At 42.8% G+C, this 13,387-nt stretch overlaps 1 protein-coding gene across 1 annotated transcript in view; it reads right to left on the bottom strand.

Annotated features, from left to right (window-relative positions):
• Positions 1-9,092, bottom strand: part of LOC147696838 (uncharacterized) — an 82,090-nt gene extending 72,998 nt beyond the window's left edge. The window contains exon 1 of the mRNA XM_086936076.1: positions 8,954-9,092. Coding sequence (XP_086792202.1) covers positions 8,954-9,092 — 139 coding nt within the window. The remainder of the gene's footprint in view (positions 1-8,953) is intronic.
• Positions 9,093-13,387: the final 4,295 nt, after the last annotated feature.

The raw sequence follows: 13,387 nt of genomic DNA, 5'->3' as shown, positions 1-13,387 counted from the left end.
CCAGTCTTTGTCCTTTAGAAGTACTGAGCCTTTAGACCCTCTTTCAACACAAACTGGTATTGAACATTTCATTGAACCTTTCTTGACCTTAGTATGATTTCTGATCAAAACGTAATGCCCGGCTTTCAATGTTAATTCTTTATTGTGGTGCGTTTTGTAAAAACTTTGCATTGCTTCAACTCTGAGTGTAATAGTCTGCAAGTTAGGTGTGTTCTTTTTGCTTATCTCGCTCACCCACTCAGGACAAACTGGAGCCCTTGCAAATCTTTTGTGTAACATAATAATTGCGGACACATGACCAAAATTTCTCCCTGAGAAAAGCTTCAACCTCAATACCCATAGTCAAGGCTATTTGCACACCCTCTTTGAAGAACTAATTCATGCATTCAACAAAAACAATGGCAGAAGGTGAGTAAAGTGCAACTCTGAGATGAGTAATGTGAAAATGCTCAATGAAGTCCTTCATGCACGCTGATGTAAGTGGGTGCCGTTGTCTGTAACAATTACTTTGACTGCTCCTTCTGCATCAAACATTTTTTTAAAATGTTCATTATAGCATCAGTGTTAGTAACAGAGGTAAAAACCAAAAACTACACCGATTATGAGAAATAACCAATCAAAACCATCATCTATCTTTTGTTAATAGACGATAACTCAAAAGGACCTGTAAAAACAAGTGCCACTTTTTGCCAAGCTTCCTCCAGTAGAAGGCCCATATGAATAGGTAGGTGCAGTTATCAACAAACTTAGAAACTTGAGATTCCAATGCAGGCCACCAGTAAAATTGTTTTATATACTTGCATGTTCTACTGTCCCCTAAATGGGTCTTGTTCACCTCCTTAATAATAACATCTTTGATAGTCAAAGGAGGCATCCCTTCAACAATTTAAAGGTCCTTTGAAATCTGCACAAAAGATCTCAAAGAGGCCTCAACATGTTTTTCCTTGGCCCAACTTTCATTCATGAAATTGAAAACAGATTGTAACGTGAAATTCTGTTTGGAAGCTTCTAACCACTGGTTATATGTAATCACCCCTTCATTTTGCAGAATATCCTCCACAAAAGCAATTACATTTCCATTATCTTGAAGTGCATTGTATTCTTCACCTCTAATGGGTAACCTGGAGAGGCAGTACGCTCTTATATTTTTCCCACCAGGTATGAATTTCACTGTAAAATTAAATTCTTGCAGCTTTGAAAACTATCTGACCAGTCATGATGATGCTTCATCTGAACCATTGCCACTCAACAGCGGGAGCAATGGTTTGTGGTCTGTAAATAGATCAAAATGGGAACCTTAAATGAATGTCTAGAACTTTTCCACCTCACAATAGCATGCTAATGCCGCTCGCTCACTGGTTCTTAATTGGCTTCCTCACTACTGAGAGAGCAAGAGGCAAAGACGATGATGTTTTCTTTATCCTGCCATAACTGTGAAAACACAGCCCCTTATCCAACTTGACTGGTATCAACAGTTATGATACAATGTTCTGCTTGCTACAAATGGGGTGAAAACTGGGGTTGGAATAATGAGATTCTTCCCTTTCTGAAAAGTTTCTTGCACATCATCCGACCAGAAATACTTCACACCTTCCTTGAGCACATTTCTCAAGGGCTGCCTAATAAAATCATTTCCTTGCACTAACTTTGAATAGTATTTGCTTATCCCGAAAAAGGAGCAAACTCTTACTTTGTCACTGGGTGGATGCGCATCTTCAATTGCTGTAATCAATAGAAATTTGGGAGAAATACCTTGGTGAGGGATAGATTGGCCTAAGTTGTCAATGTATTCTGCAATAAAATGTACATTTAGCTGTGAAAAAAATTATACCAGACTTTTTAAATTTAGTGAAAACTGTTTGAAGCATGTAGTTATCTTCGGGTAATAATGTTGAAAAAATCAGCACATCATCTTGAAACGCTAGTATCCCTCTCACACCCTCCAATGTGTTATCCATGAGGCACTGAAAAACACTAGCTGCTGGAGCAAATCTAAAGGAAGTCTGCAAACCTTAAATGCTGTGAAAAGAGTTACAAAGGTAGTTAACGTTTGGGACATTTCATCGAATGGGATCTAGTTGTAAACTGATTTGAGATCCAAAAGTGTGGAAAATTTAGAGTCTCCGATGTTGGCAAGTCAGTCTTGAACCATCGGCAGATGATGGCAATCAACCACAATGTTCCTGTTGAGAGTGTGCAAAACAATACCCCATCGAATCACACCTTCCTTTTTGTGCACAATAGAACATGTCTGATACTGCAATCTCCAACTAACTTCTCTAATATTTTTTTCAATTAAGATCTAACACTTAAGGGGCAGGTCTGCTTAGTGTGGAAGAGGAATATCATGCCTCTTCAACTTAATTGTTTGCAAATATTTCTGAATGATCACAAATTCACCAGTGAAAAAATTCAAGAAATATTTAACAATATCTTTGGCGGGAATACAATTATCAGTAGTGAGTAAAGATACATTTTCTGCTCTGACCTGTGGATCAGAATCAGTCACAATCATAAGATCAAGTTTTGCAAGGTCCTGCCAGTCAACTATATTTCTACCCTTGACTGGAACTTAGATTTTATTTGACATTGACCTGCCAAGACAAGGCACAATGTCTATGAAGAATCCAACCATATCGTTATCCTGATCACCATAAGTTTTAGGATGTATGTTTGGTGTGTTTAGGATAATATTATGCAAAAGAAAAATTGATGGACTGAATGCTGGACAATCCAAACATTCAGCCCCAGTCACAAGGATCTGAGTTAAATCCATCATTCTTTTGCTCACCACACCACCCCAGTTTGGACCCAGCCATATGCAAATCAGTCTTGACCCTCTTCCTTGTGGGAACAGTCCAGCCCGAACTGCCAAGCCAGGTCCTCCCTGGACGGGGAACAAGCATCCTGGGACCGGTTTCAGGGCACCACCCTCCATCAGCAAGGCTAGCTTGAATCCAGTGGTGTGGTGAGCACGAGACCCACATATGGGAATACCTTTCCCACTAAGGGCAACATATGAAAATGAAACCATTGATAGACAGAATGCTGGACAATGCAAACATTCACCCACACCCACAGTCACAAGGATCTGGTTTAAATCCATAATTTTTTTGCTCAACACACCACCCCACTTTGGACCCAGCCATATACAAATCAGTCTTGACCCTGTTCCTTGTGGGAACAGTCCAGCCCGATGTGCCAAGCCAGGTCCTCCCTGGATCAGAAACAAGCATTCTGGGACCGGTTTCAGGACATCACCCTTCATCAGCTAGGCTAGCTTGAATCGAGTGGTGTGGTGAGCATGGGACCCACGTCTGAGCATACCTTTCCCACTTAGGGAAATATATGCAAAAGAAACAATTGATGGAGGGAATGCTGGGCAATGCGAACATTCACCCCCAGTTACAAGGATCTGGGTTGACTCCATCATTCTTTACACCACAGTCCAGCCCGAACTGCCAAAACAGGTCCTCACTGGACCAGAAGCAATCATCCTGGGCTCGGGTTCAGGGCATCACACTTCATCAGCCAGGATAGCTTGAATCCAGTGGTGTGGTGGGCACTAGACCCACGTCTGGGTATACCCTTCCCACTTAGAGCAACATTAGACCCCCACTGTTGGATAATTTCATATATGATAACAATAGGTACACCTGAGTCACATATTATGTTAAGAGTTCTTTTGGAACCTAGAGTTACCTGACATAAAGGTTCCTTAATTTTGTTAGTAGACAAGAATTCTATCTCTAGATTCAGGAACATATTTGATAGATCCACAGGACAGTGCCCTTCAGTTGAGTCAAAACTGTGTACTTTAACATGCTGTTTACTAGATCTGCAAACACTGTGATTGTGACCTAATTTCTTGCACTTATTACAACATTTGCCTACTGCTGGACATTGCATATAATTGCTTAAATGACATTTATATCTCCACTTGAAAGTATTTTGTTGAACATTCTTAATGATTTTGCCCTTAATTTGTACAGCATCAACATATTCAGAATATCACACAGCCTTAACAATTGGAGAAGATGTCTGAGTGGATTGCTGAGCAATGATGTGACTGGAGATTTATGAATGTTCAATAGTTTTGGCCAGATCAGCAGCCTCTGACAATTGAGGGTCTCTGCAGTTGAGTAGCCTTTCTTATATCTTTTTTGAAAAGCAGCTATATACAAACTGATCTCGAATGTATATGTCAGTGGTTGCTCCAAAATTACACGTATCAGCTAATGTCATTAATGCCGATATGAATTCTTCAACAGTTTCATCAATTGTTTGTTTCCTCTTGAAATATTAAATCTCTCCCATTGACTGCTAGCTCTGAGAATTTGACTTTAAGTCTTCTAATAGGCTTCTGAGTACTTATTAGATTCTCTGGCTTGTCTAGATGTGACAGCAGCTGGAGGCAAATTATTAAAAACTTGCTGCCTTTCATTTCCCAAATGATTAACCAAATTCCCATCCTTTCTTTTAAGTTCACTGCCATCACAGCCATCTGCTTCAACTGTGATTAAATAGTTCTCTAAAGATCTTAACCAAGCATTCCACTTATTCAAAGGCTTACCAGGAAGTTGAAGAAATGTCAGGATTGTATTATTTATGTAATTTGTAAAGTTCATGGCTACTTAATAAAGGTTTCACAGCGCTGGAATCCTCACTAACCAACCAGAATAACGGTGTCTATGTACTGTGGGACAAGAACAAGCAGGCATTTGAAGCCTATTTTTATAAACTCCAATCCCCTAGAGAAGACCTCTACTTTCCCGTATCTGGGCATCTTGTTTATTGAAAGTGGCTAATGGACTAGTGCAATTAATGCTAGAACCCTGTTGTTTTCTAAAACTGTTATGGCCCTACAGTATTTTTTTAAAAAGTTGGGGAAAAAAACCATAAGGGAAATTTTAACAATCTACAAGGCCACTTATATAGCGGTAGCCATATACGGCTCTGGATTATGAGGTTATTCTAATGTCAGTACGATTCAAACCGTGGAAAATAAGTTTTTACGGCACATCTTGTCCATTCCAGAAAGCACTGCGACTTTTATATGCCATGCTGAATTGGGTTTGGTGTACATTACTGACATAATTAAGATCCAGCCGATTCTCCTTTGGCACAGGGTTTGGACAAGTGATGATTGTGTGGTCAACCGGGCTATCTTAAAGGACGTACTAGTACTTGATAATATTAATAATTTTAAATGGATATGTTATGTTAGAAATTTTCTTGAAGAACTGGGCTGTGTTCAATATTTTGAGGACCCATTATCTATGGTACACATTTCAAGAAGTGGACTAAAAAACTTGTGTATCGACCACCTCATGGAAAAAAGACGGTTAGAGGAGGTGAAAAAAAAGACTGTCTTTGCCTACCATGCGATCATAACTGGAGAGAAACTACAGCCATATTTATCTCTATACATGTCCAACCACGAACGTTTCCTTTTAACCCGGTTTAGACTCAACATTGTTTTTAGGTTACTATCTTTCCCTGAGACGAATTGTTGGCTGAAAGACTTGTGTCCCTGTCCATGTGATGATGTGTCCCCGCAATCCGACATTCACATTTTATTTTTTTGTAAATTTTATATTCATTATCGCAGAAAACTTATCATCCCAATTCTTAAAGATTTAAATGTATATAGATGCCGCCTAGCGTTTTTAGAGTTTCAAAAAATGGAAACTGTTTTTATGGGAGCGTCACTCTCCGAATTCCTTAAATTGGTTTTTAACTGTCGTAAAACCCTTCGTATGAATTAATTCTTATGATGTATTTATGTCTTTTAATATGTCTTTTTGCTGTGATTTTAAATAATGGTCATCCTACCCATTGTAAACTGTATTTTACATGCTACTTTCATGGTTATTCTTTGTTTTTAACCGAATAAAGTACTTTTGAACTTAATGTAATTTGTAAAGTTCATGGCTACTTAATAAAGGTTTCACAGCGCTGGAATCCTCACTAACCAACCAGAATAATGGAAGCCACAGAAAACTGTTAATGTGAAGGTGGGAACAGCCACGTTTTAAGCTGCTTACGAAAAGCTATGAGTGGTTTACAAGTTCTCAATGATTGTGGCAGAGTGTGCCACAGTTTTGGACCAAGATATGAAAATGCGCAGCTACCTTAATGGGTTCTCTTGACTCTGAGGACTGCAGCCAGTTCCAGAAGCCTTTAGGCGTATACCAGGACACCAAAGGTCTCAAATATAATGGCTGTGTCTTAATATGACATTTATGCATATATTTTAAGCTTCGAATTGAAATCGCTTTTCAATTGGCATCCAGTGGAGGGTGTGTAACATACTGGCTGATGTAGTGAATCTGGGTGGATGGAGAAGGAGTCATTCAGCCTCATTCTGCACTGTCTGAAGCTGTTTACCCAATGAAGTAGCAGCAGCATAAGTATTCTCAAGTTCACTTTAGCCAATTCAAACCAAAAAGCTCTCAAGTTTTAAAGAAACATTGCTTTAAACTTGAAATATCCAAAGCAATCTAGCACTGGCATCGAAATTTGAGCATATTGGCACAACGTTGATAATTAAAGCAGAAACAGATCATAAATATAAATTGCTGCATGTAGGGCAGTTAAGTATTTACTTGCAGGACAGGCATGTAAACAGAAGTGAAATGATATTGAGCACATACTTGAGCGCGCTGGCTTGGCGGCTCATCCATGTTGAGAAAGTTAGCGGTGCAGCGCTTGAAAAAACCCAAAAGTAGCCTTAGGCTGTGTGGGTTCCAGGAAGTGCAGTAGAAGCACTCACCAGGTAATGGCTTCAACGAGTGAAATTGTGCTGATGATAGCATTGGTTATCCAGAGTACAATGTAGGCTCCAAATGCCTAAGGGCCATATGTCAGCGACGGCCCGTGGAGGGAGTTACGGTGGGGCAGGAGGGCGGGGAGCGGGAGGGGCAGGGCGGAGGTTGCTAAAAACCGGCATATGGATAATTGCAGGTAAGTAAACAATTTAATTAATAAAACGAATTTCGTAGCTCGCACTGCATAGCATTTTGCGATGCAAGGCGCACTACGAAATTTGTTTTATTAATTAAATTGTTTACTTACCTGCAATTATCCATATGCCGGTTTTTAGCAACCTCCACCCTGCCCCTCCCCCTCCCCACCCTCCTGCCCCACCGTAACTCCCTCCACGAGCCGTCGCTGCCATATGTAGGTAGCCAAATGGTAATGGAGAAATTCGGTAAATTTCACTGTTACCGACCGATAAATAGGCATGTGCGATGTAAGGAACGATTCGGGAAAAAAGAATCGGTAAATACCGATTCCTCATCATCTAATCGGAATCTACCGATTCATAAATACCGAATTAGATAATACCGATTTGGAAAATACCGAATCGGAAAATACCGATTTGGAAAATAAGAAACGCTAAAAACAATAAAAGAGATCCATGAAATTCAGTATTTAAGAGTCAGTAATTACCATGGATTGAAAGCAGGTGGTAACCAAGTGCAGGCCATAAAACAGGCCCCAAAATGCAACAGTGTGATCAGAATTCTATGTGATAGCAAAGCGGCTACAGCTACAGGCAGCAGGAGTGAGGATCTGGAGACGGGAGGAGCAAGTCTATAGACAGAGGATCACACTCTTCCAAACTAACCGAGGCAGAGATCCATGAAAGGTACAGGCTACACCCCTACACCATCCCCGACTTGATAAGCGACCTGCACCCACTCCTGGAGGACCCAACACCAAGGGCGCACGCCATACCACCACATGTGCAGGTGCTCTGCAGCCTACACCTACTTGCATCTGGCAGTTACCAGAGGGTAATAGCTGTAGGTGGGGTGTTCCAGAGCTGCCTGTCCCGTTTCTTCAGGAAGTTCCTGGAGGCCATGATGCAGAGAATGCATCATCACATCATCTTCCCTGACACACATGTGGAACTGCTGAAGACAAAGACTGACTTTTACCAAATGGCACAGTTCCCACATGTCATCGGCTGTATTGATGGCACACACATCCCAATCTGCCCACCTGCAGCCACTGAGTACATCTACAGGAACAGAAAGTCCACCCACTCCATAAATGTGCAGGTAATCTGTGATGCTGCCAACATAATCACAAACATCGTGGCCAAATTCCCTGGAAGCACCCACGACTCCTACATCTTCCAGAACAGTGGGATCTACACACGCCTGGCAGAGGGGGAATTCGGAGAAGGATACCTGGTAGGTAAAGCACTGTGACACAACCTGATAGATACTGCAGATGTAGGTGTTGTTGTGCATGTGATTAATGACTCTCTCTTTTCCACATAGGCGATAGCGCATATGCCGTCCGCTCATTCATTCTCACTCCCTACCTGAACCTATCAACCCCGAGTGAGAGACGATACAACGCGGAACACAAATCTACACGCAACGTTGTGAAGCGCACCTTGGGCTGTTAAAAACCAGGTCCCGCTGCCTCCACAAAAGCGGAGGTGCAAGACAGTACTCACCCCTCATCTGCTGTAAAATCATTGCAACTTGCGCAATACTGCACAACCTTGCCATAGGAAAGGAACAGCAGTAGAATTATCAGATATTGGGGATGATGATGAATTTGTACACCCTGAGCCCAACACAGCAGGAGTGGCTTCAGCAACAGATGGGAGAAAAAGAGGGGCAGAGATCACACGCAACTATTTCTAAGTAAGTAAGGAGACACAGCCAGTTGTTGTATGTACCCGACATAGTTTTAATATCTTGGCACTAGGTCAGTACACAAAGGCCCAAATGTGCCAGTCCAATTGTTGCCATCCATTAGGGAAGTCCTGGGTTACTTCACCCATTCCAGTTCAGGGAGTGTGGGCAGCATCACCGGTGCTGGATGCCATTGGCTGGCTGTCCTCACTGGCTGTGTGGGCAATGGCAGCCCCATGCCGCCTGCTGCTCCTCCTGGTGTCAGTAACAGGAGTGGGTCATGCTGTTCCTACTGGTGGTCTTCTCAATCTCCCACACATCCAGAGCACCAGTATTTGCCAACTGAGCAGTCAGCAGCACCTCAACTGCACTTGTCACCCTCACAAGGCCCCTGGAGACTTCACTGCTGCGGCATGCCAGTCCGTCCTGCATGTTGACGCAGCGCCTGCAGAGCAGGGAAGTGGCAGTGGTTAGCCGGTTCACTGCCCTTGTGGGTTGTTCAGACCTCTGCCTCTCCCTGCGCCTCGTTGCCCTGTCCTCATCCAGCTTGCTGCACAGCAGCAGCACTGACTGGGACATGTCCTGCATGCCCGCAGCCATCTCTCTCATTCCCTCTGCCATTGAGCTGATGCCTTTATCAATGTTTTTTACATTTTCATTTAGGTGCTTCATCTGTCGTTGGACCGACTGGATGGCCTTCTGCATGCATTGCACCTTTACCATACTTGCCTACAGGCTGCAGAAAACACCAGGACCCTCGCCATGTTGCTGTCCCTGCGTCGTCTGGCACCTGTGTGGGCCCCCTCGGTGGTGGACTGCTGATGAGCATTGCTGTCCTCAACTGCCATGGTTGATGTGTCACCCCCCACTGTGTCTTCTGCGGAAGACTCTATTTCCCAGAGTGTGCCCACAACATGCCTCCTGGTTCTTTACACTGCAGGTGTTGCAGCCAGTGACGCTACCAGTTTTGGTGAGGACAGGAGTAGTGGTGAGGCCAGCAGCTGTGGGGAGGCCAGCAGCTGTGGTGACGCTGGCAGGTGTGGGGAGGCCAGCAGCTGTGGTGATGCTGGCAGGTGTGGCAAGGCTGGCAGTGTTGGTGATGCCGCTGTTGCTTGTGTGGTGTGCCCTGCACTGGTTCTCGCCTCCTGTGTGCCTTCCCTCCAGGGCGCACTACCTTCCTTGTCCTTGGGACGCCTGAGAGATGTCTCGCCTGTGGACAGAAAATCATACATTATCTCTGCGGTCCTGCAGCCCTGTTTATACAACTAAATTCTCATCTCTGAAACACTGTCGCTATTGCCTCAGCTTTCTCATCATTGATGTGTGTCGCATGCCTTGTTGTTTGGTGTGTTGTCTGACATGGTAGGTGTTTCACTGACTACATCTCCCATAATGCATTGCTGGTGTATACTAAAACCTGTACTGGAGTGGGGTTCACACTACCACATTGGGGAAGGGGAAAGGGAAGGGGAAGGGGTGAGGGTGATTGCTGTGCATGCTTCTTACCTTTTTTGGTGGCAGCTCGGGCTGAGCAGTCTGCATTCCCAATCCCACAGACGCTGTCTGGCTCTATGGTGGACTCCACCAGCTCCTCAAGCTCAGTCAGGGCAGGAGCCCTGTTCCTCCCTCCTTCTGTCTGCCTCGCTTGTTTCTGGAGCTCAGCCATTTTTCTCTTTGTCACGCTCCGGAGGTCATACCACCTCTTCTTGAGGTCGTCGAAGTCCTGTGGGGTCACTCCAATGGCATTCACCTTTGTTTATATAGACAGCCAAATATTCCTTTTGGCAGATTCTGCCACCTGCAGGGCCTGCTTGCCAAACAACTTGTGGTGTTCCTTCACTACCTCCTCCAAAAGGACCTGCAGCTCCATGGTACTGAATTTCACCTTCCTCTTTCTCTCTGCTCCTTCCCTTTAAGTGTCCTTGCTTGACATCGTGCTGTCTTCCTGGAGTAAGTATCCCAGTGTCTCAAGGGCTCTGCTCTGCTCTCCCAGCCTCTCCAGCAGCTTCAGATTGAGTGCACCTGCATGGGTGTGGCCACTTCTTTGTTGGGAGGTGAGGTGGTTGCCCCGGATTGGCTGATTCCTTAATTGTCCATCTGGAACTCCCTCCCGGTTGAAATTCGCCTGCTGGAGGATCTTATGCTTTTTCGGAAAGCTATTAAAACATTTCTGTTTTAGTCATCCTTTTTAGCCTTCCTTTTCTGTCTTGGCCTCTGTTATGCTGTGTCCTACCTTGTTACGGCGCCAGGACGCTCCTTCGCTGGAGCAGCTGTGCGCACAACAAATACCGATAACATAACATTACATTTGAATTGCCGATTTGGTATTTACCGAATCGGTATTTACCGAATCGGATTTTACAGATTAGGTTTTTACCGATTGGTGTTGGGGATTCGGTATTTTTGTACTGAATTTTACCGATTCTGTAAATATTACCGATTATTTTCCTACATCCCAAATACCGAATTCTTATTACAGATTCGGTAAAACTCAGTAATAATCGGTATTTAAGATTCGGTATTTGCCATTTACCTACATATGGCCCTAAATGTCAAAAATGTCTTAGTTAATTATCGCCAAATATTACATAGAGACTTCAGGAGCCAAGTATAGATAAGTACTGCATTTATTTAATGAAGTAGCAGGTAATAAATAAGGAGTCCACATGCAGCCTGACCTCATGCATCAAACACTCAACAAAGACTGAGCAACCAATGTGGGACAGCAGCTCGGGCCATAAATCAGTAACTTAAAAGGAAGCAGAGCAACCGGAGTGCATTTACTTTTGACAAGTGAGCTTGCTCCGCAAAGCAGGAGCTCACTCGCTCACAGTAAGTTCTTAAAGGTACTGCACTCTCCATACATTACTGCAATGTCTTATGGTACAACAATGTGGCACATAAAAAGAAAGACCTACGGTAGTAGATGACGTTAGACCCATCATCTGTCTTTGACATGGTTGACCACAGTATCCTAGTGTCTCTAAGAGAGGAAATTAGCATACAGGGTACTTTAGCCAAATGGCTCTCTTTTTTTCTACGAGATTGCACACAATTGGTTAACTTACTGGCTGGCAGATCTTAAATCTCTGCAGTTCAGAATGACGTTCCCCAATTCTTTTCTTCGTTCCCTGCACTGTTTAATATGTATATCAAGTCTTTGTTTCAACTGATGAGATAGTTTGGTTTCTCAGCAAATTCATGTGTTAATGATATCAAAATTCTGATTTCTTTAGGCAAAAGAGGATCCTTTTTTTCAGATAAAATTTTTAGTCCTGTTTAATTTCTGTCTATATCATGATTGAGAACTTCCTTGAACTCCATGGAAATAAGACTGCATTTACCTCTAACCTTTCTCCCACATTCACCAGGCACATCACCTGCTCAGTCAGGACTGTCAGGTCTTTGGGCATTCTTTTTGACGAGGATTTATCTTTTTAACCACAAATCAGGAAAGTAATTTTTTCTTATTAGCATACACTATGTCAAATAAACACCTGCCCTGCATTGTCAAATCTACTCATGCTAGATTTATCACAGCCTGTGTACAATCCAGAATTGATTACTGGAGTTGCCCCTATCTAGGCTTACCTGGGTGCACACTAAATGCCAAACTTTGCAGTAAGGAAAACCATGGCATGGGGAATCATATTCATGTCACCCAAACAAGACAGGTCCTCAAATGACTTCTTACATAAACAACACATATTTTTTTAACTGGCTGCCTCAGGCCCAATATAGGAAGATCTCTTCACTCTCATTCTGGTTTCCTACAGAATATTCCTAAAATAACAATGGGGCATATTATCAAAGGGGTTTATGTCCGCTTTTTTGGCTTTAAAAGCCAAGAAAGCGGAGATAAAATTATCTCCTTATTACCTAGCTGTAGCTAACACCAGTTAGCAACAGCTAGTAGGAGATAGCGACCATCTTGGGCCCCACTTTGCATGTCAGTGATATTTATCACTAATGACATGCAAAGTGGGCGTGCCAAGATGTTAGAGACTGAAAACAGTCGCTAACATCGCTATCTCCTATTACCAACTTTTGGAGATATTCGCGCTAAGCGCGAATATCTCCAAAAGCTAACACCTGCCCTGAGCAGTTCTTAGCCATGTTATCCAATGGGAGGTGGATAAAATGGCTAAGAGCATTAGCTCGGTAATGCATGAATATCGCTGACTTTTCAGCGATATTCATGCATTGCAGCGATTTTTATCGCATTTGTGATAAACCTTGGTAAAACCAAGGTTTATTTGTGGTAAAAATTGCCGCATCTCGGCGGTAAATGTTTGTCTCTAACCAAGCAATAGCGATAATTATCGCTATTGCTTGGTAATATGCCCCAATATTGGCAAGGGTGCTTTCATGCACTTCATTCCATATATCAGGAATCTCCTCCTATCACCACACCGTGTATAGCAAATTATAGGTATTTTAGAATAGACCTAAAGACTAATTTATTCTATTAACATTTACATTGCTTATCCATAGTCTATTAAAATTTACATTGTTTGTCCATATTGATTTTTTCAACCATTGTGCCTCAGCACCAAGATGCTTCTCTCAACTGCTTGCTTGCAGTTTAACAAAAAAAGAAGATTTAACTCATTTTGTATAGGGCTCCTTTTTGCACGATCACCCCCCACAATCACACTTTGGTCTGATGCTGTTGGTTTTTTGACTCTGTGGTGCACTGGGCAGTCCCCAGTGCATGTGTTCTGACC

The sequence above is a fragment of the Lissotriton vulgaris genome, chromosome 8, assembly GCF_964263255.1.
Source record: "Lissotriton vulgaris chromosome 8, aLisVul1.2, whole genome shotgun sequence".
Lineage (NCBI taxonomy): Eukaryota > Metazoa > Chordata > Amphibia > Caudata > Salamandridae > Lissotriton > Lissotriton vulgaris.
Note: the sequence above shows the minus strand (reverse complement) of the source record. Positions and strands in the feature narration are given on the sequence as shown.